The 24787-nt window shown below is 48.7% G+C and overlaps 1 protein-coding gene across 7 annotated transcripts; it reads left to right on the top strand.

Annotated features, from left to right (window-relative positions):
* Positions 1-311: 311 nt before the first annotated feature.
* Positions 312-24787, top strand: MTMR4 (myotubularin related protein 4). Of its 7 annotated transcripts, none has more exons than XM_044390840.3 (20): positions 1085-1201; positions 1744-1936; positions 2377-2415; positions 6055-6144; positions 6497-6613; positions 7148-7230; positions 9009-9169; positions 9286-9382; positions 9563-9676; positions 10543-10739; positions 10967-11095; positions 11535-11646; positions 12115-12310; positions 12543-12728; positions 12816-12986; positions 13128-13282; positions 18694-20092; positions 21853-21963; positions 22196-22284; positions 22506-24787. In XM_044390840.3, exons 3-20 carry the CDS (start codon positions 2413-2415, stop codon positions 22681-22683), a joined length of 3588 nt encoding a protein of 1195 aa, XP_044246775.1. In that variant the 5' UTR covers positions 1085-1201; positions 1744-1936; positions 2377-2412; the 3' UTR covers positions 22684-24787. The 7 variants fall into 7 exon arrangements, with proteins under 7 accessions (XP_026373232.1, XP_026373229.1, XP_044246775.1 ...); XM_044390841.3 differs by having other exon boundaries at positions 1093-1201; positions 1744-1882; XM_044390839.3 differs by having other exon boundaries at positions 1093-1201; positions 1744-2010.

Here is a 24787-nt window from a genome sequence, read left to right as displayed (position 1 = left end):
GCAGACGCTGTTCTAGACCCTGGAGTTAAAGCAGTGAACACGGGCAAGATTCCGGTTTTGCTGGAATTTACCAGCTGTAGTAAAAGTTCCAATGTTCTGTAAACAGAGACAAGTGAAGACATTTTGGCCTCGGGGCCTGGTATTTAAAGCATTCAGGCCAACCATTAAAGAGAAGCTACCGGTTGAGAGTCTGAATCAGTGGTTCTCTATTTCTGCCGGGTTGGTGGTACCGCATGGCCACGGCGACCTCCAGCGGCCACCCTCCGCCATGCTGCCTGCTCCTGCTCCCCAGAGGGGAGAGAGAAAGGGAGGAGCAAAGAGCTGGGTGAGTCCTGTTCCCACTCTCTTTACAGACCAGGAGGTCGCCGCTAGCTAGTGGCAATCTGAGATCCAGATTTCATCTCTCTCAAGTGAGAGATCTTTACTCGGGACTGACGGCACCATGCAGGTGCTGAAGGACTGCAGGGTCGGTTCGCTGATGCGAAGTAAGGGTCGGAGGAACCCTTCACCACGCAGAAGAGAGGAAACCCTCCCGCCTCCAGTCGGAGAAGACCGAAGACAGAACCTCGCGCCCAGGCCTCCCTCCTCTCTTAGCTTGCGGGGTCTTTCCTCCCTTTCCGGGTTTGGGACGACATGAACGCAGCGAAACCAAAACTGGAAATCGATAAACTGAGGCGCCAACGGGATCTATTTGAGAACTACACCCAAGGCGTGGTCGTCGCCGGAAGTGGCTGTAAGGCCTGTGCCCCCACAAGGCTCCGCCTCCGGTTGCGCTACCAGTAGGCGACAGCCACCCCCACTTCCGGCCCCTGGAGCTTCATCTAGCCACCCCCCTTTTACTGCTCTCTCATTGGCTGGTGCTGGGACGCGCTGTGATTTCCCATTGGCCGAGCCTCCTCTCCGGGGCCGTGCCTCCTCCCTCCAGGTACTGTCTTGTCTTCCGGCACTCGATAGGCTAAAGGCTGGGAGGGCGTCTGCCCTACTTGACCAATGAGCGGAGTGAAGAGTGAGGGCGGCGGCTGCGTGGTGGGGGGCAGGGCGGGGCTTGGTGTGGCTATTGGTCAGGGCGGGCACAGACCGGAGATACGATTGGTTGGGGAAAGAGGCACCGTGGTGGGGTCGAAGCTGCGCGGCCTCGGCAGCTGGGGGAGACGGAAGTGGTGAGAGCGCGGCCTCGGAGGGTCGGGCGGACGCCGCCTGGGTGAGTCACCGTGCCCCGTGCACTGCCAGTCTGGGAACCGCAACGACCGCGTCTTGCCCCGCCCCGCCCCAATCCCTCCGGCTTTCATGGGCCCCGCCCTCTGTCATTCGGGGCCCCGCCTCCGAATCTTTAGGCTCCGCCTCTAGAACCTGGACACCTGGGCTCTTCTGCCAGCCTGGCCCGCCCCCCCTCCCCCGGGGGCCAGATCCCCTTGGTCCGGGAGCCCTGGGCATCCCAGGCCTGGTCCTTTTCCTCTCCCTCCCTCCATTTCCCTGAGGCTGCGTGCCAGTGGGCGGTGAGGCAGCACCTCTGGCTTGCTTCTTGCTGGCTCCCCCGTGAGGAAGGGTGGGCTGTGATCAGGGAGGCGGGCAGGACCACAGATGAAGGCTTTTATTCCTGCAGCCTTCCGCAGGGTACTGCTGGACTGCTCCTGAGCTCGGATAGCAGGCATGAAGGAAAGTGTCAGTAAAACCTGGGCCTGGCTCCCTAAGTGGGCCAAGGAAGCCCATCCTGAATTTCTGTTTCTTGGGCCCATTTGACAGGTACTGACTCTGAGGCCCGGGCTGGCCTGATTTTGTCCCTGTTGTGTGGCCTCCTCCCACAAACCTGCACCCCACTTGGCGTCAGATACTTTCAGAAGGACCTATTCAGTCTTGCTGCCAGAAGGCATTCTGCTCACAGGTTGTGGTCCCCTCCCTCTTGTCCTCTGCTCTGGACTCTGCCCCCAGTAAACAGGTCAGTTGTGTGCTATTCCCAGATTTAGAGGCTGCAGAGAGTTCCTGTGGATTCATGTCCCTCCAGGGCCAGAAGTAAGTCCTGGTTGGGCAGTCTCTCTTTTCAGAGTTGGCAGTTCTTTTGCTTTCCCCAAAAGAACGTGTTTGGAGCGTTCTTCTCTTTCTGGTCTGGGAATCAGGACTCTTTGAGTTCTGCCGAATAATCTTGGATGACACTCACTCCTGCTCCAGAACGTTGTGGCCGACTCCATGCCCTGCAGAATCACTTGTTGCTTTCTCCCCACGTAGCTCACATCGCCTCTGTCTAGCACGGGGACTTTGTGGAGAGGCTGGATTCTCTGTGAAATTCGCTGTAGATGTTAGGATTGGATGTGTGGCATTGGCTGATTCTAAGGTAATGTTAATGGTGCTCTTTAATCTTACATTTCTGTCTTTTTACAGTAAGAAGCAGGCAGCCAGGACCCTCACCACAGTAGAATGGTGAGTATTCTCTCTTTCCTCAGACCATTGTGTTTCCTGTAATCCTCCTGTCTTTCTCTGTGAAGCTGCTCTGCCCCTCCTGGACCTTGAGCTCCATGCTACTCTGTTCAGCCTCTAAAAGGTTCATCTCTCCTGGAAATAAATTAGGGTTTCTTTAGATTGCAAAACATCTGCCAATATACAGCACTGGGACAGGAAGCCTCAGAAGTCTTTTCCCGCACATGCTATGTATGCCATACCTTCCCTATGCTACCACTGGCTCTCTTAGCCTTTCATAATGGCCCTTCTCTTGCTTTTCTTGGGGCCCTGGTTGAAGCTCTCTGTTCTGGTCTGAAAAACCAGGCCTCCTTTATTTCAAGATCCTTGCACTTCCTAGTGGGCCGCTTGAATATTGTGGGTGCTGAATTAGGAGTGACTCCACCAAAACGGTGGGGCTTCTCCAGCTCTAAGATGCTGCTGTCTTTTAATCTACTGCACTCAATAGCTGACTGGATATATAGTAGGATAGCAGCCTCAAGGGGCCCAGAATATCACTGGGTTGCACAGGGGTGGGAGTGATAATGATCCTGTATACCTTCCATTAACTGTAAATGCCCTTCTCTCACCTCACGTTCAGGGAACCCCTTACCTAACCCCCAAGAACTAGGAGGCGGAAGCAGTGAGATGAAAAGAGAGTGGAGAGTTGCAGACCCTGGCCCATACCGGGTCCTTGCTCTGGCTGTATCTTTTCAGTTTCTTCAGGCGTCCCCTGTGCAGGTTAAGGAATTCAGTTGGTGAGAGGACTCTCTCCTTCCCTCCATAGGCATGTGGGTATGTGATTCTGGTGTCTTCCTAGAAAGCCTGCTGGTCTTGGTCCCCACCAACTGATAGCCCCCTTCCTTTTTTTCTTCTGTGACTCTCCCAAAAGACCATGGACTTCAGAGTTAGCCTAGCACCACCACTTAAATAGCTTAGGTAACTCGCATATTTTCTTTCTAAGCCTGACCTCTCACCAGCAAAACAGGTTAATTCTTGGTGAGTTGAAAGTTTTTAGTGAGATAATGTTTGAAACCTGTCTGGCTCATCATAGATGCTTAATACAATGTCAGGTTTTCTCTTATTCCCCTCCCCCCCGCCCTCCCCCCCCAGCAAAACCAAAGCTCTGGTTTCTGAAAGTTACCAGGCACAGTAAGTGTGGGGTTCTGACCAGCTCCTTCTGTGACTCTTGGTGACACTTTGAGCCTGACTGCTCTTTATTCCTTGGCCTTCTAACCAACTCCCTCCATACCCTACTCTTGGGTATCAAGTTTTGTTTTTGCGTAGCTTTTGTGGTTCGTAGTTCCAGTCTTCTCTTTCCCAGCCTAAAAAATTTTTCTCCAAGAAGGACTTTCTTATCCAGATGTCAGAGGATGTGAAACAAGGGAGAGATGGAGCTGAAGGAGTAGGGTTGGGCAGGGGTCATGAAATAAAACACTTACAGAACTTCCCTTTCAGGAGTGTGGAGTGACCAACCTGGCATAGACCAGGGTCTGTTCTAAGGGGCAAAAAAAGGAGTGGGATTTAGTGACGTCACAGGATTGGAGGACATTGGTGGTCAGGAGTATGGTGGGTGGTAGTCTTGAAACTGTAGGTGAGCTTTATCTTGGGAATTCAGGACGGGCACTGGGGGAACTCAGAATGGGGAGGGCATGGGGACAGAGTGTGAAGAGAGGGGTGTGGGCTGGCTCACCTGCGAATATGGGAAATGAAAAGATGTAGGAGGGCTTGCTTTACGCTCTCACGCGGTCTGGGGGCAGTCCCGCAGCCCAGACTGCGAAAGCCCCCAGATGTCCCCTGAGGACGCCCTCGCGCAAGGCCTAGGGGCCGCGAGGAGGGAGGAGCCTGGAGCGGTGGGCGGGGCCGTGAGGATCCACACCCCCCTCCTCTCCCGGCCCGGGGCGCTCCCGTCGTCTGGCTCCCCTCCCTTCCGCGCTCGTGCCGGAGGGCGGAGCCGGGCTCGCTCCATTGTGGAGAGGAGGGGAGAGGCGCGCGGGAGCCGCGCCGAGGCCCCGCCGCCAGAGCGCTAACCTCCTGGTCGCCGCGGCTGCACCTGGCGGGCCCCGCAGCCGGGATGCGGCGGGCGCCTGGCACTGGCGGGCAGCGCAGCAGCTCCGGGGACATGTGTGCTGGCCCAGACCGCCCGCGACCATGAGCCTGACCGCCCGTGTCTCCTGCTCCATGCTCAGCTGCTTCGTAAGTGTTGGCCTGGTCTGCGGGGGCCTGGGGGTCCCAGTGCTTGCTGCACCCGCAGCCCCGCCCAGGACCAGCCCTTGCGATTCCGAATTTTAGCCCATCCCCCTTCCTGAGGCCCCTGGCGGGGGGGGGGGGGGTTCCCTTTTCTTTCTTGGACTTGCTTTCATCTTCTGGTGCCGGAGATTATGGAAAGCCGGGGGGTGGAAATTCTGTGACCCATCTTGGCCCCGCAGCCACTGCCCTTGACTGCAGATCTCCAGGCCCCGCCCTGCAGGGGTACATCCCTTTACCTCCGCCTCTCCATCTTGGTCCCACCCGCAGCATCCTTGCCTGGGGATGTGGAATGTGGCTGGTCTGGGATGTTAGGGGCCATTTGGGGAGCACAGGATGTCTGAGCTGTTTCCCTGGCTCCAGTCCCCTCCCCCTTCCACCACTCCATACCTCACCTGACACGCCAGTCTTTTCTCCTTGACTGTCCCCCAGACAGCCTCTCTTCTCCATCTTCCCTGCCTCTGCAGGGCTCCGTACCTCTGCATCATTCCCAATCCTCCCCTCCTCCCCCCTCTGGCTTAATTCTCCTTCCCAGCTTTCCCCATCTGTCCTCTCAGATGTTCCCACCCCTCCCCTCCTTACCTCCCCCCCCCCCCCCCCCCCCCCGTGGGTGGCTGCCAGGCCTCCTCTCTCTTTCTCTCCCCTGGCCTTCCTTGGGTCTTCTGGTTTCTCCCAGACCCGTGGATCCCCTCTTCACCCCTCCCTGGTGGTGGGGAGAGGAGTTACTTCTGCTTGCTGTGGGTATTCCTTAGGAATTCCCCTCTGATCAGCGGGCAGGGCAGGTTGCTTGGTAGGTGATGGGGGCTCTTTAGCAGTGTGGGCCTAATTGGAAGATAAGCTCAGCTCCAAAACACATCCTGCTTTTGAAAGCATCCATGAAGGCCCTCTAGAGGCATGGGACTGAATCCCCCAACCCACTCCTCTTTGTCTCCTTCACCTACCAGATTGAAGTGTCTGTGGCCTTAGGTGCCTGCTTTCCCTCCTGTCTCTGTAACCAGCTGCCACACCTGGTTCCTTTTTCTTAGGGCAGCACTTCCCATTCCCACTTCTGTCTTACCTTCACATTGTTTTCTGTCTTTCTTAGTTTTCTCTCTTCTTCCATTTGGGAAATTTTGGTTCTATTCGGTCTGCTGCTCTTCGAGGAGCGCAGATTCCCAGTTCCTCTTTGGACCTTACTCTTCCCTTAGGCTGAATAGGCTTGAGTACCCTCTCCACCTCACCCCTCCCACCAAGCCAGGCCTCTTTTCCGTCCTCAGGTGACCAAACCTTTATAAGTGTGTATGGGGTGTGTGCAGGTTTATTGAGGGGAGGGGAGCAGAATGAGGTCTGATGGGCCGAGTGGAGCCTGGTGACTTAGGGCTGAGGCCTTCCCCACAGGGTGAGGAGGGGCCCCCCAGCCTGGAGTACATCCAAGCCAAGGATCTGTTCCCCCCCAAGGAACTAGTGAAAGAGGAGGAGAATCTGCAGGTAAGGAGGAGTTGGGGGCCCAGGGTGGGTGGAGCGTTCTGCCCAATTAAAAACACCTTTCCTTCCCTCCCCCCAAAAACATCTCCAAGGAGATCTAGTACTGGGGCTTTGGCTTCCTGTTTCCGGGTCTCTAGAGGGAGGGGAATCTGTCTTTGCGTTAAGGAGCCTTTGGCCCCAGGGAAGGAAAGGCAGCTTTCCTGTACAGCTGTTGCCTGGTGATGTTACCGTGGAGAGGACTCTTCTGTTTTGCCTTGGCCCAGCTTTTCCAGAGGCGATCCCACAGGTCAGGTTTGGGGAGGGGTATGAAGGGGTGACTCACTTCTGGACTGAAGGTTCCTCTGCCCCCCGACAGGTGCCCTTTACAGTGCTGCAGGGTGAGGGAGTGGAGTTCCTGGGCCGGGCAGCCGATGCCCTCATTGCCATCTCCAACTACCGGCTACATATCAAGTTCAAAGATTCTGTCATCAACGTGAGTTCCTGTCTTGTTCTCCCACACCCAAGGCAGAATCCCTGCCTGGTTCAAGGTGGAATTGCTCCAGTGCTGGACTTGATCATGTCTCCAAAAAGTTGGGGTTCCCTTCTTTTGCTAATTTTTTGTTTTCCTGCTTTATTCTTCTGGCTGTGGGTCTGTCTTTCTGCCTCTGTCTTATTCTTCCTTCCTCTCTTTTCTCTTTCCCTTACTCTGTTGCTGACCCTTCTCAGGGGCACAGTCTCATTTTGGGGACAAGTGCCGCTTACCAACTGTGTGGCCTTAGTTAAGCCACCGAATTGAGGCTCAATTTCCTCCCGAATAATCTGGTGTGAAAATATCTGCCTTACAGGGTTCTCGTGATTATTCTTTAAGGTCACATATGTAGAGGACCCCGCACAGTTCCCAGGCACTTAACTGGCCCTCAGTAAATGTCAGCTTCCTTCCTTGTATAGATATCAGCCTCTAGGCCGGGGTGGGCATGAGGAGTGATGAGAGTGGGGATCTGAGCTTCAGTTTGCCCTTCCTCTAAAGGTCCCCCTCCGGATGATTGACAGTGTGGAGAGCCGTGATATGTTCCAGTTGCACATTGCCTGCAAGGACTCCAAAGTGGTGAGGTGAGAACAGTGGGGCTCCACTCAGGTCCTTTGGCCCTAGTCTTGCCCAGTCCTCTGTGATGCAGGGTTTCTCTGAAGCAAGAAGGAAAAATACTGCCTCACTTTGCCCATGTGGAGGAAAAGGTAGAAACCCTGTCTCGGTTAGGAGGTCAGTTTCCTGACCCACAGTATCTTGATCTGAAAAAATGGGGTTAGTGCATGGCTTATAGAATTGTCATAGGGATTAAGGAGGGTAGCGAATGTGAAGGTGCCTAGGATTGGCATACAGCACTTGCATGATTATGGGTTCATTTATTAATTCACTTAACATACATTTATTGAGCCCTCTATGGCAGACTGGTATAGGCATTGGGGATATAGCAGGGAACTAGTAGAAAGAACTTCCTGCCCTCATGCAGCTTATATTCCAATGGGTAGTTACCAGCAGTAAATAATGAGTAAAATATGTTAAATGATAGTAAATGTAAAGGTGAAAACTAAAGCAGGGAAAGGGGATATGGAGTGCTATGGGGGTAAAGGTCGTAGCTCCAAACAGTAGGATCAGAGAAGGTTGCATTGAAAAGGTGACGTTTGAGTCAAGACCTGAAGAAAGTGACCATGTGGATATTTGAGTGAAGAGGGTGCCAGACAGAACAGTGAGTGCAAAGGCCCTGAGATGGGTATTGTACCTTGGCATATTGGAAGAATAGCAAGGAGGCTAGTGTAGCTGGAGTGGAGTGCATGTGGGTGAGGGTAGTGGGATATAAGATTTGAGAGGTAAGGGGAGGCTATCAAAGTATCACACTGACTAGCTTTTACTTTGAGGGAAATGAGAAACCACTGCAGGGTTTTGAGCAAAGGAGGGATATGATCTGATTAATGTTTTATAGAATTGCTCTGGCTGCTCTATTGAGAATAGATGGAAGGGGGGGTCAGGTGCAAAGGCCAGGGCACAAGCAGAGGGACTAGTTAAGAAGCTATTGTAGTTAGCCAACTGAGAGAGCATGGTGGCCTGGCTAGGGTGGCAGTAGCCAAAATGGCGGGAAGCGTTCAGATTTTTGGAGGGAAAGATGCAGGATTTGCTGACAGATTGGATATGAGAGAAAGAGGAGTCTGGAACAACTCCAAGGATCATTAAAAGAGCGTCTGGTTTAGAGCCTGTCAGGTGCTCAGGTCTGTAGGGATTCAGAAGGAGAATCCACAGTGGCCTTCCCTTCAGGGAGTTGAGGTCTAGTTGCTGAAGGAAGACTTAACGGTGGCAATATGCTATGGGAAAACTTACTGTTTAATACTCTAAGTGTATTAAGACTAAGAGAGGAAGGGGTCTGTAAAATGGAGTGGGCTGGGAAGGCTTCAAAGAAGAGGGGGGATTGGAACTGTCTTCAAAGTGTCAGGAGAATGTGGCTTGGCCGAGAGGAGGCATTATCAAGCGGAAGTGAACAAACAAGGAGACAGGAATGGTGTGAACAGGACTTCCTGCCTGCAGCAGGAGTCACGAGAGAACACGGAGTACCAGACATTGAGGGACATGTGGTGGAGTTTAGATACAAGAAATGGTAGGGCCCCATTCAAAGGGATAAGTGTGTCCCAAGGACCAGAGTTCCTGGGAAGACAGTTGTCACAAAGATAAGTTCTCTTGGGTGTTGGCCAGTATCCCTGGTCCTCCCCAGGGTCCCCATGCCTTACCTCCCGCTTTAAAGCCTCCCCTCTCCACAGCCTTCCTGTGGCCTTATGTTTGATCCTTATGGCCCCAAGGCACACCTGCGTCTTGTCTCACTCTGTGGCTTCTTGCCTGGCAGGTGCCACTTCTCCACTTTCAAGCAGTGCCAAGAGTGGCTGTCACGGCTAAGCCGGGCCACGGCGAGACCTGCCAAGCCTGAAGACCTCTTTGCCTTCGCCTACCATGCCTGGTGCCTGGGGCTGACTGAGGAGGACCAGCACACCCACCTGTGTCAGCCAGGTAAGACCAGGCTGTTTTATTTGGGAGACTTCATATCTCTTGGTTCTTAACCCTCCTACACCCACGGACATGGTGCACTTGAATGCTGACAGGCAGGCATGGGGGCTGTGTTGCAGGAGAGCACATACGATGTCGGCAGGAGGCTGAGCTCACGAGGATGGGCTTTGATCTGCAGAATGTCTGGAGAGTCTCCCACATCAACAGCAACTACAAGTGAGAGGGCAGGGGGTGGAGAACCAAAATACCAATCCAGACTGAGACCTCGCTGGGCCAAGCCCCTGGTTCTGTGAGAGAGGAGGACTCCTGGTCTCTCTACCCACAAAGCCATCCCTGGGGATCTTATTATCACAGGTCTTAGATCTCCCTTGGTGACCCCATCTGGTCTCTTTGCAGATTGTGCCCCAGTTACCCCCAGAAGCTGCTGGTTCCTGTGTGGATCACAGACAAAGAGTTGGAGAACGTGGCTTCCTTCCGCTCCTGGAAGCGGATCCCTGTGGTTGTGTATAGGTGAGGCAGTAGGGGACAGGAAGTAGGGAGGACACTTTTTATGCAGTAAGGAAAGAGTCAAAAGTGGAGATTTTGCCTGGTTGACTGGGGATTGACACCCTGCAGTTAATGAAATAATTTCCAGTCAAAAACTGCCTCAGCTTTTTTCTTTTAAAGACCAGACTTTTGGAGAATACATTCACTTTATGTTTTTGGAGGATGTGTGTGTGTGTGTATAAAATGTTGCATTAACCTGTGTACAGTGTTGTGTGTGTAAATCGTTGCATTAGAACAGGGGTTGGTAAACTATTGCCCAGTGAACCAAATCCAGCCTGCAGCCTGTTTTATGTAGGGCCCAGCGCTCTGAATCATTTTTGCATTTTTAAAGCATTGCTTATTTGTTTTCTTTTGAACAAACCAAGAAGAAAGAAGAATGTGTGACAGAGACAGGCTGTGACATGTGAAGCTGAACATTTATTGTTTCTTTACTGAAAAAGCTTGCCGATTCCCCTGCACTAGAACATTGTAGCTAAAATGGAGTGAGACAGATAGTAGCTATGAGGTTTGGAGTTGTTCCGCTCTGGGCTTAGGCTCGTTCTCCGGGGGGGTGTCTGTACCTGGAGCAGGTGCTGTACAGATTCAAGAAGTCAAGGTCACCTTGGGAACACAGCATTTGAGAAATGTGTGTGACAGCGCTTTGTAAACTGTAAAGCCCTCTAGATATGTCAAGGGCTTTTGGTTGTTTTTATAGCGTCGCCTGAGTGAACTGGTGGCCCCTGTTGGCTCTGGAGATCTTGGTCTGGCTCCTTGGGGCCTTGGTAGTAGGCCTGGGGGGTCGGTGGGGGCTGCAAACGGCAAGGGCATGATGGTTTCTTCCATTTTGTCAGACACCTACGCAATGGGGCTGCAATTGCCCGCTGCAGCCAGCCGGAGATCAGCTGGTGGGGCTGGCGCAATGCTGATGATGAGTACCTGGTCACGTCCATCGCTAAAGCCTGCGCCCTGGACCCGGGGACAAGGGCCACTGGGGGCTCCCTCAGCACTGGGAATAGTGATGCCAGCGAGGCATGTGACACGGACTTCGGTAAGGTATTGCGGGTGGTGCTGATCCCCTGGAGAGCCCCCACCTTGGCCTCATTGGCTTTCAGGGAGCCCCCTGTGAGAGGATGGGAAGAAGGCTGACAGCACCCTTTGGGAGGCTGCAGGAGGGCAGGGGTCTCCAGTTGTATGTTCTCTGCTGGAAGAGTGTGTCCCGGGGTAGGGTGAGGCTGGGCTGGCTGACCCAGGGCCTTCTCCCTGCTGCGTGTTTAGATTCCTCCTTGACTGCGTGCTCTGGAGTGGAGAGCACAGCAGCCCCTCAGAAGCTGCTGATCCTGGACGCTCGATCCTACACGGCAGCAGTGGCCAACCGAGCCAAGGGTGGAGGCTGTGAGTGCGAAGGTACTGCTGTTCCCCCGCCGTCCGTAGCCGGTCTGTGCTCTGGGTGGCTTCGGTGAGAGGGGCTTGGGGGCAGCTTGTGTAGTGGAAAGAGCCAGACAAACTTGGCTTGGAATCAGGTCTCTGCCAGTTAACTAGCTGTGACTCATTTGCTTCGTCTAAATTTTATTGTCTTATCTGTAAAATGGGGATGATAATAAAAATTACTGCCATAGAGCAGCTACCATATACTGAGAGTTTACTGTATGCTGTCATTACTATAGTACATGACTGTCATTTGTCATTAATATCCTCATTTCTACTGTGAGTAAATGGCAGCTGAGTATCCAGAGCTGAGTGGTCCGCCCAGCCTGGGAAGCCTGGTCCGTGGAGACTACTCTTGTTCTGGATGCCTGTTTCTAGGACACGCTCTTATGCTCCACCCTCGTCTGTATGTCTACAGAATACTACCCCAACTGTGAGGTCGTGTTCATGGGAATGGCCAACATCCATGCCATCCGGAACAGCTTCCAGTACCTCCGGGCTGTGTGTAGCCAGATGCCTGATCCCAGCAAGTAGGTGGTCCCTGCCTGCCCCCGTTCCGTCCTCCCTCGTCTTGACCTTCACTCAGTTCTTCTAGTTCTTACAAGATGAGCTAGGGAGATGGGAAGTGTGGAGGTGCACGAGACCCGAGGGCCTGGTGCAGTGGGCCAGTTCCAGGAGCACATCTTCTGCTCCTCAGCCAGCACTTTGGAACGGCCACAGTACACCGGGTTCCTTTGGTTTGGATCCGATGTCCTACTTAAAGCACACAGAGAGCTGGGGAACGGTGGCTAAATGTGCACGCGATGCTTCCCGTTCCTCCCTTGGTCCCGAGTCTCTTGTGTGCCTCGGACCTTGTCTTCTTTACCTTCCTGCCAGAGAGCTCCTGGCAGAAAGGCCACAGACTGGACCTCTTGGCTCCAGCCCTCACTGGGGACTTCATTCGGTGTGGCTGGCCATGGGCGCCCTTGGTGACAGACTTGATTTCTGCTCTTGTGTAGCTGGTTGTCAGCCCTGGAGAGCACCAAATGGCTGCAGCACTTGTCGGTGATGCTCAAGGCCGCCGTGCTTGTGGCTAATACCGTGGACCGGGAAGGCCGGCCCGTGTTGGTGCACTGCTCAGACGGCTGGGACCGGACGCCGCAGATCGTAGCCCTGGCCAAGATACTACTGGACCCATATTACAGGACCCTGGAGGTACTGAGTGGGGTTGGGTGGGAAAGACTGGGGGAAAAGGGGGTGGGGAAGGTGTTGGACCCTCTGGATCTGTCTGGGGGATCTTTCAGTAGAGGACGTTGGTGGCTTTGAGCCCCCTTCTACGATCAGTTCTCTTCTCTGAAGCTGCCAGCTCCCTGCTTCGGGCATCCCCTGGGGAGTAGCACACTAGCCCTTCCAGAAGGGCCCTATGCTTGGACTTTCTTTTCTGCAGGGCTTCCAAGTTTTAGTAGAGTCTGACTGGCTAGATTTTGGGCACAAGTTTGGAGATCGCTGCGGCCACCAGGAGAATGCAGAGGACCAAAATGAGCAATGCCCGGTGTTCCTCCAGTGGCTCGATTCTGTTCATCAGCTGCTCAAGCAGTTCCCCTGCCTGTTTGAGTTTAATGAAGCATTCCTGGTAAGTCCTAAAGCCTGTGACCAGGGTTGGGGGGTGGGGGGGGAAGGTGGCTGAGGCTCCCAGGTGCAAACTTTCTCGGCCTTCTAGGTCAAACTGGTGCAGCACACGTACTCCTGCCTCTATGGCACGTTCCTGGCCAACAACCCCTGTGAGCGAGAGAAGCGCAACATCTACAAGCGGACCTGCTCTGTGTGGGCTCTCCTGCGAGCCGGCAATAAGAACTTTCATAACTTCCTCTACACACCTGGGTCCGACATGGTAAGTCCCAACCCTTGTCCCGTCGGTGCTGTTGGAGACCTACAGGGAGAACAGGCTGAGAAGTGGGGAGAATGTGGGTTGAGAGAAGGAAGAGGGTCCTGGAACAGCTCACAAAACACTCGTATGGGGCTGCTTCCCTAGGTCCTGCATCCTGTGTGTCACGTACGGGCCCTGCACCTCTGGACGGCTGTTTATTTGCCAGCATCGTCTCCATGTACACTTGGGGAGGAGACCATGGATCTTTACCTTTCCCCGGTGGCTCAGAGCCAGGAGTTTTCCGGCCGCTCTCTGGACAGGTAAGGAGAGTCCTTCTTGCTCTCTCCTCTCTCTGCCAGGAAGGCAACAATTGCTTTGTCTCACCCCTCATGTTCTCCTTATTTTATAAGATATTTAAAAGCAACTTTTTTTTGGGTAAAGATTTATTTATTTATTGGGGGAGGGGCAGAGGGAGAGAGAGATTCTCAAGCAGACTCCCCACTAAGCAGGGAGCCCAACGTGGGGCTCGATCCCACAACCGTGAGACCATGACCTGAGCAGAAGTCAAGAGTCAGATGCTTAATAACTGAGCCACCCAGGCGCCCCTAAAAGCAACTTCTTGACTCAGTTGAAGAAGAAACTTGGCCCAGAACTTGTAGCTAGCCTGAAGTACACTCTGTGTGTTTTCAAGGTCCTCTCTTAAGATAAGACTGGTTCCCTTCTTTCCTGGAGCTGCTTTCACCCTATGTGACATAGTGAAGCAGGAGAGAGGAAAACAGAACAGAAAGGACTATTTCAGGAAGGTTTGTGGGAATGGTCTTGATTTATGTTCACTGATAGAAGACATGGAGGCACTTGCTATCTTAGCAATGACCTTTGCTATATGCAGCAGTAGCTTCCAGAGCATCTGATTCTCAGGACAGTGGGTTCCCAAAAGAGGGATGGCCTTCACATTCTCCCTCAGAAAAAGGCCAAAATTTAAAGGCGGACATAAAAATTAAGTTATCTTCTGGGTAAGTACTTGGGGAAAGTAGAATGGATGTTGGTTACATTATAATGCATGTTCCTATTTTAAAAAAAGCCAAACAATGTAAAAGTAGAAAATGAAAGTCCTCCCTCTCAGACCCGTGTCCCCAAGGCGTCCACTGCTAACACTTTGGTGCCTGTCCTTCCAGATGTTTATTTCTACATAGATGTAGCCATACTGTCAGACTTGCATGTAGAAACTTTCTTGGGGCACTTGGGTGGCTCAGACGGTTAAGCTTCCGACTCTTGATTTCCTCTCAGGTTCATGATTTCAGCATCAGTCATGGGATCGACCCCTGCACTTGGCTCTGTGTTCAGCGGGGAGTCTGCTTGAGATTCTCTGTCTCCCTCTTCCTCTGCCCCTCCCTCCCATGTGCATACATGCTCTCTCTCTCAAATAAATAAATAACTTAAAAAAAGAAACATTTTTAAGATGCAAAAACAGAATCATATTTTGCCTACTGTTCTGCAAGTTGTTCTTCCCACGTCACATTAGGCTGTCACCCCTCTAAAGCACATATAAAGCTCTTTTAGTGCTTTAGCGACGCATGTAACAGTCCAACATTAGATTGTAGCGTAACTTACATAACCATTTTCCTATTGGTCATTTAGGTGATTTCTGATTTGTTTGTTTTTTTTAATTGTTATTGGGAGTGCTTTAATTAACATTCTTAACTATGTGTATGTTTTTTTAAAACAATTGTGGGTAATATTTACCATCTGAACTATTTTTAAGTGTACAGTTCAGTAATATTACCTTGTATGTGTTATCTTTACATTTGTGCTAATATTTTTGCCAGATGAATTCCTAGAAATGAAAATGTTGGGTTCGAAGGATATGTACATTTCAAATTTTGATCTTTGTTTATTGGTGGAGGATTCTTAAAGTTAAAATATAACTTAAATTATTTGTTGAATATTATAAAGGAAAACAAAAAACCCCTAAATTATTGGTTTTAGGGTTTTGAGTCCATGGTCAGGGGCCCATGGACAGGTTTCAGGAATTCTGTGATTTTCTTCCTTCCCCAAACTACGCAGAATTTGGGTATAGGTTCATAGGTCTATTTTTCCAGGGAGAGGGCCCAGAACTTATTATCAAATTCTGAATAAGTTCTATCACCCATTTAATAATCACTGCCTTAAACTAATATCTCTTCTTTCTATCTTCTAAAGATTTTATTTATTGGGGTGCTTGGGTGGTTCAGTTGGTTAAGCTTCTGCCTTTGGCTCAGGTCATGATCCTGGAATCCTGGGATCAAGACCCGTGTGGGACTCCCTGCTCAGTGGAGAGCCTGCTTTTCCCTTTCCCTCTGCCTCTCCCCCTGCTTGTGCTGTCAAATAAATAAATAAAATCTTAAAAAAATAAAGATTTTATTTATTTATTTGAGAGGGAGAGAGCAAGCGCAAGCAGGGGGAGGGGCAGAGGGATAGGCAGACTCCCTGCTGAGCAGGGAGTCCCATGTGGGGCTCGATCCCAGGACCCCAAGATCATGACCCGAGCCGAAGTCGGATGCTTAACTGACTGAGCCACCCAGGTGCCCCTATATCTAATTTTTCAATTCAGTAAATGTTTCTTTAATAACTACTAGCTGCCTAGTACTGTACAGGTTTGTGGGCTGTACCAAAGAAATAGACGATATTAATCCTATTTAAGATGCTTTTTAAAAGCTATAAGACAGACATAGGACAACTAGAGATCAGTTCTAAGTTAACATCTAAGCAAATAAGAATGTGTGTAGTTCAAAGCTATTGGGAGAAATGAGAAGTTAGAAAGGGGTCATTTGATGACTGTTTACTTAGAGAAGTTTTCATGGAAGACCAGGCAGGAGCCTTGGCTTTTTTGTGTCTCTAGCATTTAGCGTGGCCTGGCACATAATAGGTGCTTTAGTAAATGCTTAAATGAACAAACAAATGAATGGAATAAAGAGAGTTGTGAGCTTGGTAACAAGGTAGTGGAGACGGGTCCAAAGGAATTGGATACATGAAAGATAGTTCAAAGTAGAACCTCTCTAGAGCTGGCAGGCGTTAGGAAGGGGCCATTTTGAGGAATAGAAAGAAAGAAAGAAAGGATAGTTCATGCAGGGCTTTAAACAGTATCCTGAGGAATTTATTTAGATTCGGTTGTCAATAGTAAGTTATTGTAGGAAGTCATTGTGATTTTTGGGGAATGAGTCAGTGAGGTGGGTAGTTGGAAGCACAGAGATCAGCCAACACTATGGTAATTCAGATATGAAGAGAAGAGTTTGGAAAAGAGAAAGGATTAAAGTCAGAGACACTGTAGGGAAGTCATTAGCAGACTATGGAGTGACTGAATGGGAGGGTAGAAGTGAAGAGTAGAGGAGTCTCTGAGCTTAGAAAATAGGTGGATATTGGTACCAACCCAAAGACACTGGGAAGTTGAGAAGAGTCAGTTTGGGCAGGAGGAGGAGAGACAGGCAGGTTGGGATTGAAATATTAGCAAAGAGAAGGTACGCTATAGGCCGTTCGAGATGGAGAGTGGGATTTGGAGGACCAAGTAGTGCGCGAGTAAAAAGTGCTTTAACACCCGACCTGACTTACCTTCGGTTCTACCTTTCCCTAGATCAAAAATGCCCTACGCTCTTTTCTCTTTTGCCATTGAAGTCCAACACATTCTGCTATTCCCAGCTCAAATCCTACCCTCTCTGTGTAGCCTTCCTTGACCACCCTAGCAGGATGAGTTGTCTTTGTTCTAATCTCCTCAGGCACTATTGTCTCTACCAGCATTATTATTACTATTATTATAAAATATTATATTTATTTATTTGAGAGAGAGAGAGTATGCATGTGTGAGCAAGGGGAGGGGCAAAGGGATAGGGAGAGAATCCCAACACAGGGCTCGCTCGATCCCAGGACCCTGAGGTCATGACCTGAGCCGAAACCAAGAGTTGGAAGCTTAACTGACTCACTCACCCAGGTGCCCCTTAACCAGCATTATTGATTAAATCTTTTGTGCAGGTAGGAATAAGCGGTGGAAGATAGGAGACTGTTGATATTGTTGAATTTGGGTCAAGAGTACATGGGAGGTCTTCACACTCTTCTACTTTTGTATGTTTGGAAGTTTCCATAATAAAAAAGTAAAACAAAAAAAGGAAAAAAAAAAAGACAAAGTTAGCTGTGGTACTTTTTAAAAATACAGGTGTCTGGTTCTCACTCTTGGCCATTCTCATTCATAGGTCTTAGGTGGGCCTGGTTGTCTGGGTATCTGGAAGATCTGTAGGAGCTCCTAATGTACACCAAATATTGAACCCCAATGGTCTGTTGCATTCAGTTGGTACCTAGCAGTGGACACTTGATGTTAGGTTTTAAGCTCATTGATTCATTTTTCAAATTGTTTGATTGGCTGGTGCTGGGGATTCAAATAAGACACAGTGCTGCCCTCAAGGCACTTTCAAAGCAGGAGATAAACAAGTAAACAGTAAGTGGAACAATATGGGAAGTACTAAGCAGTGAGCTTTGAAATGGATTATTTTGTTTAATCTTTACCATGGCTTTAAGCGGTAGGTACTATTACCTTTCTCGGATAGATGAGGGAACTGAGGCTTAGAGAAGTTAAGTTCGCATAGTTAAAAAATCGCCAAGCTGGGATTTGAGCCCAGGCTATGGGACCCCAAAGACTGTAATCATAAGCATTGCTATTGGCTTCCTGGAATTTTATACCACAAAACAAAACAAAATCAAGATTGATCAGAAAAGTAAAATCACACATAAAAATCTTTAAAAAACATAGTACGTTTCAAAAACCAAACACTTAAAAAAGAATCAGCCGTATTTTAAGTCAATCTTTGAGGAATTTTTCTGCATGGGCTGGACTGACTGAGGCATCTGAAAATAGGAGTCTGGTTAAGTCTCCACTGTTTCCTGGCAAGTTTCCCTGAAGCTTTCGTTGCTGTAAGGACTTTTGAAATGTGTTAAAAATCAGATGTTCTTGAAAATGTCTGTTACCCATTTGGTGTGCACGAATGCCTCTAGAACTCTTGAGTGCTTTATACTTGGGGAAGTCTCCATGGTGACTTAGGACTCCAAGGCACGCACTGCTGCTAAGTGGTTGTAAAAGGCTGTCTAAGTTTCTACTGTGATGAAGGGAGCATTTATAATAAGGAAAGTAGTAAAAATGACAAGTCGTGAGTGTAGTCCGTAAGTTTGTTGTTGGCTGCCTATACTTTGTATCCTCATAGCAGCTCTATAAGGTATAATTTATGATGGTCATTTTATAGAGGAAGAAAGCACATGTCTGAAAGGTTAAATAACTTAATTGTGGTCATATGTGATTATGTGGTCATAATCAGTGTCAGAATCAATATCATCTAGCTCCAAAATTGTCTTCTGTCTTACCGTATATGATGGACGCAGTTGGACATTAGGTTTGAGACTCAGGTATAGTCCTGGCTGGCAGAGTGGGTTTAGAAGACATCAACATAGAAGGCATTGAAATCATGGGAGTGGCTGAGATTGCCCAGGGAGATTGTGGAGAGTGAAGATTGATAAAAGCTGGGGACAGATCTTGGGTTCTGGAAGACAGAGTTCATGTCCTTCACGTTTTGCACAGTAGACTTGTTGCAGTGAACATTGGTTATTTGTAATCTTAAATGTTATTTCTTATGAACTCTGGCTTTGATGGTCTGATTCTATATATTGGAGGTGGCTCCCATTTACTGACCTGGAGACGTTGTGTTTGTTATTCCAGATTACCTAAAACCAGATCTATGGATGATCTGCTTTCTGCCTGTGACACAAGCAGCCCCCTGACTCGCACATCCAGTGACCCGAACCTCAATAACCACTGTCAGGAGGCCAGAGTAGGCCTGGAGCCCTGGCATAGCAATCCTGAGGAATCAGAGACCTTCGTGGAATCTGGGGTAGGAGGTCCTCAGCAGACTATAGGAGAAATGGGTCTTCCTTCCCCTCTGCCCAGCAGCCAGAAAGACTACTTGAGCAATAAACCTTTCAAGAGTCACGGAAGTTGTTCTCCAAGTTACAAACTGCTTAGTGCTGCAGTGCCCCAGGAGATGAAAAGCAACATCTCTGATCCTGAGATCAAAGTCCTGGAAGAGACTAAGGCACCAGCTCCAGACCCTCCTGCCCACAGTGAGCTGAGTAGGACTTTAGATGGCACGGAGGAGCCACCTGAACCTTGTCCTGAAAAAGAAGCTGGCAGTGCGCTCTCTGAAGTTGTTTCTAACAAGTGTAATGGAGTTTGTGATTTTCCTGAGTTTTCCCAGGACCCCCTTACAGGTGTCCCCCAACGGGCCCTGCTAGATTCCATGCTAGATGTGCCCTCCAGACGTGCTCCAGATCACAGTCTGGGCACCCTCTGCAACCCACCGAGTGCTACCTGCCAAATTCCTCCAGAGCCAAGCACTGACTTCCTCAGCCAAGATCGCCCGGGGTCTGGGGCAAGTATCTCCCACCAGGAGCAGCCCAGTTCTGTGCCAGATCTGATTCAAAAGGAGGAATACACTGGCAAAAGAGGGAATCATAGGAATGGGCAGTTATTGGAAAATCCTCGCTTTGGGAAAGTGCCATTGGAATTGGCCCGAAAGCCAATTTCTCAGAGCCAGATCAGTGAGTTCTCTTTTTTAGGATCCAACTGGGACAGCTTCCAAGGGATGGTGACTTCATTCCCAAGTGGGGAGACCACCCCTCGGCGGCTGCTTTCCTATGGCTGTTGTAGCAAGAGGTCAAGCAACAAGCAGGTGCGGGCAACAGGGCCCTGCTTTGGGGGCCAGTGGGCTCAGAGAGAAGGGATGAAGTCACCTGTCTGTTCTAGTCATTCCAACGGACACTGTACTGGTCCAGGAGGAAAAAATAACCGGATGTGGCTGTCCGGTCATCCAAAGCAGGTCTCCAGCACAAAGCCTGTTCCACTGAGCTGCCCTTCTCCAGTGCCTCCTCTCTACCTGGATGATGATGGACTCCCCTTTCCCACGGATGTGATCCAGCATAGATTACGGCAAATCGAAGCAGGGTACAAGCAAGAGGTGGAGCAGCTACGTCGACAAGTGCGTGAGCTTCAGATGAGGCTGGATATCCGTCACTGCTGTGCCCCTCCAGCAGAGCCCCCCATGGACTATGAGGATGATTTCGTGAGTATTCACCACTGCTATCCATCTGTTCGTTTATTCTGTCCATCTAGCCTTCCATCCATTCAACATTTATTCACTGGGTACTTGCTGTGCGCCACTGTGTTAGGTGGTTGGGCTGTAGGATGAAGGACATAGTCTCCACTCTAAAGGGGCTCACAGTGTATTGGGAGAGATAAGACGACTAGAATGATGGTCTTAAGTGTTACCGTGGAAGGACGCATCAGGTGTTGGGGGCTGGGGTAGAGCGAAGGCTTTCCTGAGAAGATAATGTTTGAGCTGAGTGCTGAAGAATTTGTCATATCTGGCTAGGTAGACAGGGAAAAGGAAATACCATTCTCAAAAGCATGAAGGCAATAAATACTCCAATGGGATGGCTTGAACAGAGGGGCAGGGTGTGTGTGTGTGTGTTTGTATATGTGTGTGTGCATGTGTATATGCATGTACGGGTGTGCTGGGGCCATGAGGGAGGGAGTTGGGTAGTGAGGTGGGAGCTGATATTGGAGAAGTAGACAGGGATTGGAAAGGTCAGCTCGAGATCCCTTCTTGTTGGGGTTCTACCCTCAAGGCAGCACAATTTTTGGCCACTATCATGATCGGATCCGTATTTTAAGAATACTACTCTAGCGATAGTGTGTCAAGTGGATGAGGCAGTTGAAACCCAGGTTGGGAGTCTGGTTAAGATGTTTTGGAGTAATCCAAGTGAGAGATGATGAGAACTGTCTAGGCTTTGCTGTTGGGAGCCCTCCGGTTTGGGCACAGTTCTTGGGGAGCTTTTAGGAGTCAGCTCCTTGGCTACAGTATCCTGTCACGAACACAGGCACTTCCCTTCTGTTAAGACATTCCCACTGGCCTGTTGCCTGCTTGCTGGGATGGGATGTTCAGGGCTAATAACTTCTTACTATTCAGGGTGATGATTTAAAACAGGAGTCAGCAAACTTTCTTGATAAAGGGCCATATGTTATATACTTTAGACTTCGTGGGACATACAGTCTGTGTCCCACCTGTTCGACTCTGCTGTTACAGCACAAAAACAGCCGTAGACAATACGTAAATAAATGAGTCTTCCAATAAAACTTGATTTACAAAAACAGGCAGTGGGCTAGATTTGGCCTATGGGCCATAGTTTGTGAGCCCCTGGTGTAGAATATAATGAGAAATATTTCCATGCTGTGATAAAGCATGTTGGTTAAAAACATGGGTCTGAAGCCAAAGTACAGTTGACCCTTGAACAATGCAGGGGTTTGGGTGCCAACCTCTCATGTAGTCAAAAATCCACATGTAACTTTTGAGTCCTCAAAACTTAACTACTAATAGCCTCCTGTTGACCAGAAGCATTACTGATAATATAAAGTCAATTAACAAACATTTTGTATGTTAGATATATTGTATGCTGTGTTCTTACAGTAAAGCAAGCTGGAGAAAAGAAAAGAAAATGTTACTAAGATCATAAGAAGGAAAAAATACATAGTACTGTACTGTATTTCTTGAAAAATATCTGCATACAAGTGGACCCATGCAATTCAAACCTGTGTTGTTCAAGGGTCAACTGTACTAGGTTTAAATTCCAGTTTACTACTTACTGTCTCTTGACTTTCTTAATGCTTAGTTTCCTTATTTATAATAATAATAATATACATCATAAGCTTCTTGGGAGGGATTAAGGAAGTTCATGCGTGTAATGTACTTAGAGTAGTACCTGATGCATAGTAAACAGTAAAGGCCAGTGATCGTGGACATTGATATCTTTGCCTTTTCTTCAGACATGTTTGAAGGAGTCAGATGGCAGTGATATAGAAGATTTTGGCTCTGATCACAGTGAGGACTGCCTTTCAGAAGCAAGCTGGGAACCTGTTGATAAGAAAGAGACTGAGGTATGTGCAGGCAAACGCATACTTACGAGAGGCACTGAGTTCTCATATGTCTCAGAGAAGAGTGACGTGCTATAGACGGAGCTTTCTCCTAGATGATTGTCTTTTTAGGCAAGTAGTGGCCAACCATAAAGACAGACCTGGTTGTTTTCTCCTGAGATGCTTTCCTTGTTGCAGTCTTGCTCTTCCAGTTGGTTGACAAGGACCTGGAATTTTTCCTTGTGCCTTCTGTTAGGTGACTCGCTGGGTTCCAGACCATATGGCATCACATTGCTATAACTGTGACTGTGAATTCTGGTTAGCCAAACGAAGACACCATTGCAGGTAAGATGTTCTGTAGGATTCTGTATGGCTCATAAAGCAGTGACATACATATATGTGAGCTAAATTGAGTTAATCTGAAAACGGAGATATCTTTATAGGGACGATTTTTTGTTTTCGGCCAACTTTTGTCTTTATTTACTCATGTAAGGCCTTTTCGAGTATCATTCGTTCTCGGTATATGGGCATTTCTGATGAACTCTACCCTCTTTGTGCTTTGGCAGAAATTGTGGGAATGTGTTTTGTGCTACCTGCTGCCACCTGAAGTTGCCCATTCCTGATCAACAACTCTATGACCCAGTTCTCGTCTGTAACTCGTGTTACGAACACATCCAAGTATCTCGTGCCAGGGAACTCATGAGCCAACATCTGAAGAAACCCATTGCTACAGCTTCCAGCTGAATGCCAGAGGAGATGACCTGTCCAATTTTAGCAGGTTTGAAGGGAGGATCTGCTTCAGGTGTAGTTTTGAAGGTTCCTTGGTATGGCTCATGAAATCACAGAGCTCAAAGATACCGTCTTGAGAAATCCTCCTTGGTACCATGAGACTGGAGCAGAGGAATTCCAATTTGGCAGGAGGTCTTCTACTGGTGAGAGCCTCACCTTGGGGTAATGGTCCTGGATCCAGACCCAGAGTCTGGAAGCTTAATGTTGAGTTGGTGCCTCCCGCTTTTCTCCTGGGGTCACAAGATGATGATTTCATAGATACTGCCTGATGATGTGCCCCAAACAGCAATAGAAAGGCATATGTATAACCAAACTCCAAGTGATAAACAGATCCATCTCTCCTCCACCTTGAAAAAAGCAGATTCTAGTATATAAGATAGGAATTCCTATCCTATTTGAAATGAACTATATCCTGTTCCTCTGTGCTCTGTGTCTGTGCATGAAGGCTCAGTCGTTAGAGGCGCTCCCTCTAGTTGCAGTAGTTCTTTCTGTGGAGTTTGGTTTAAAGACTGGTTCAGCAAGTGGAGGTTTTGCTGTATTTTTCACTTGGCTCATCAGCCAGCATCAGTGAATATTCAGCTTGGAGGGACAGTTCTAAGGGGTGAGACATTTTTGGGAGCAGAGGAAAACTCTGCTGATGTTCGGTTCTGGCAAAAATCAGCTATTTTGAGCTGTGAAGGCAGTAGTCTCTGTTACTCAGTGGCAGCTCTTGAGGTATGCACTGTGAAGAATGAGAAGGGAAAAGCAGAAATGATCCTTGTCAAATATTTGCTGATTGTGCCCTGCCCTTTGCGCCTGACTTTTCCTAGTTGTCCTGGTGCTAACACAGGAGTTACACCTTGATCCTCTCCTGGCATGAAAATAAAACAATGGTTTTTTTTTGTTGTTGTTCCATTGCCCACTTCCCTCATGTTGTCTTTCCCTTGGCTGCTGCCTCCTCTGGGTCACACTGCTTCTTATCCTGAACACTTGACACCTTGAGGGTAGAATTTAGCATTTGGTTTTTACCTCCTAGAATATGCTGTTTGGTATGTGAGGGTTTCAGTACAAATGCTGCTGTCTATTTCTGTGCACTTAACAATGGAACCCAAACAGAAGAAAATAAAGCCTTGATACCAAAATTGGGAGAGAAAATGTGTCCATTTGGACCAAACATTGGTTATTTTTTTGTTTTTGTTTTTGTTTTGTTTCATCTTAATATGTACCAGTGGCACTTAACCAAAAGATACAGTGACATAGCCATGTACTGTGGTTGGGACAGATATAGTCTCCTTGACCTATAATGAAACCACTAGTATTTCCTTTATACATTTTCCTTAATCCATTGGTGTATAAAAGGTGAATTACACTTAGGCTTATCCTGTTTTAAAACTATGGTAGCTGTCTGTCTAGCTGCTACTTTCATGTTGCTTCCTAGAAATAAAATTTTCATTTGAAAATAACTAGGATCTGCATTTAGAACAAGAATTGTTATTTGTCCTGACCTTTTCTTTAGTCCTACAGAGAAGCGTCTGTGCTTTTATACTTGTCATGGATGTAACCTAAAAAGTTTTGGCGTATTTAGGTCAGCCTAGCAGAACTTTTTTCTCGTTTAAATGGAGTTGAATAATGGAGATTTGTGTCTGGGAAATTCCTGAGATCATTGAAAAAGTAACAAACTATTCCTCATCTCTGATATGTAAAATTCTCCTAAGCATTTTCTCAATCATTAAAATTTACTGCCAGTTGCGAGTGGCTTTTTAATTAACCTGACTTTCATTGCACTTCACTCTGCCCATTTTCAGGGGGAGTAAGATTGGTAACATTGGAGGAGACTGTATCTGTCTACTTTTGTGTGGCTGTTTTAAGGGACTGTCCCATCAGTGAACATACTGCATGGCCTTGGAGAGAGACTCTGGGCTCTCAGCTCAGATGTATTCATCAAATACTCCTTTCAGAGCTCTTGTGGGTGTAAGTGACATGATGTGGCCAAAAATCCAAACTGTGCAGTTGCGTTGTGACAAACATGCAATGTGCTGTAAAAACTCAATACAATTTAAATAAAATCTCTATATTAGTG

Source organism: Ursus arctos, unplaced genomic scaffold (genome assembly GCF_023065955.2).
Source record: "Ursus arctos isolate Adak ecotype North America unplaced genomic scaffold, UrsArc2.0 scaffold_24, whole genome shotgun sequence".
NCBI lineage: Eukaryota > Metazoa > Chordata > Mammalia > Carnivora > Ursidae > Ursus > Ursus arctos.
Note: the sequence above shows the minus strand (reverse complement) of the source record. Positions and strands in the feature narration are given on the sequence as shown.

Bases quoted from the DNA above. Each gene is read 5' to 3' on its own strand.
- MTMR4 (XM_057317914.1), top strand. From the start codon at position 4,582: ATGAGCCTGACCGCCCGTGTCTCCTGCTCCATGCTCAGCTGCTTC. The intron at 9,170-9,285 runs GTAAGACCAGGC...GCTGTGTTGCAG, and splicing joins CACCCACCTGTGTCAGCCAG to GAGAGCACATACGATGTCGG. The intron at 12,729-12,815 runs GTAAGTCCTAAA...TCGGCCTTCTAG, and splicing joins AGTTTAATGAAGCATTCCTG to GTCAAACTGGTGCAGCACAC.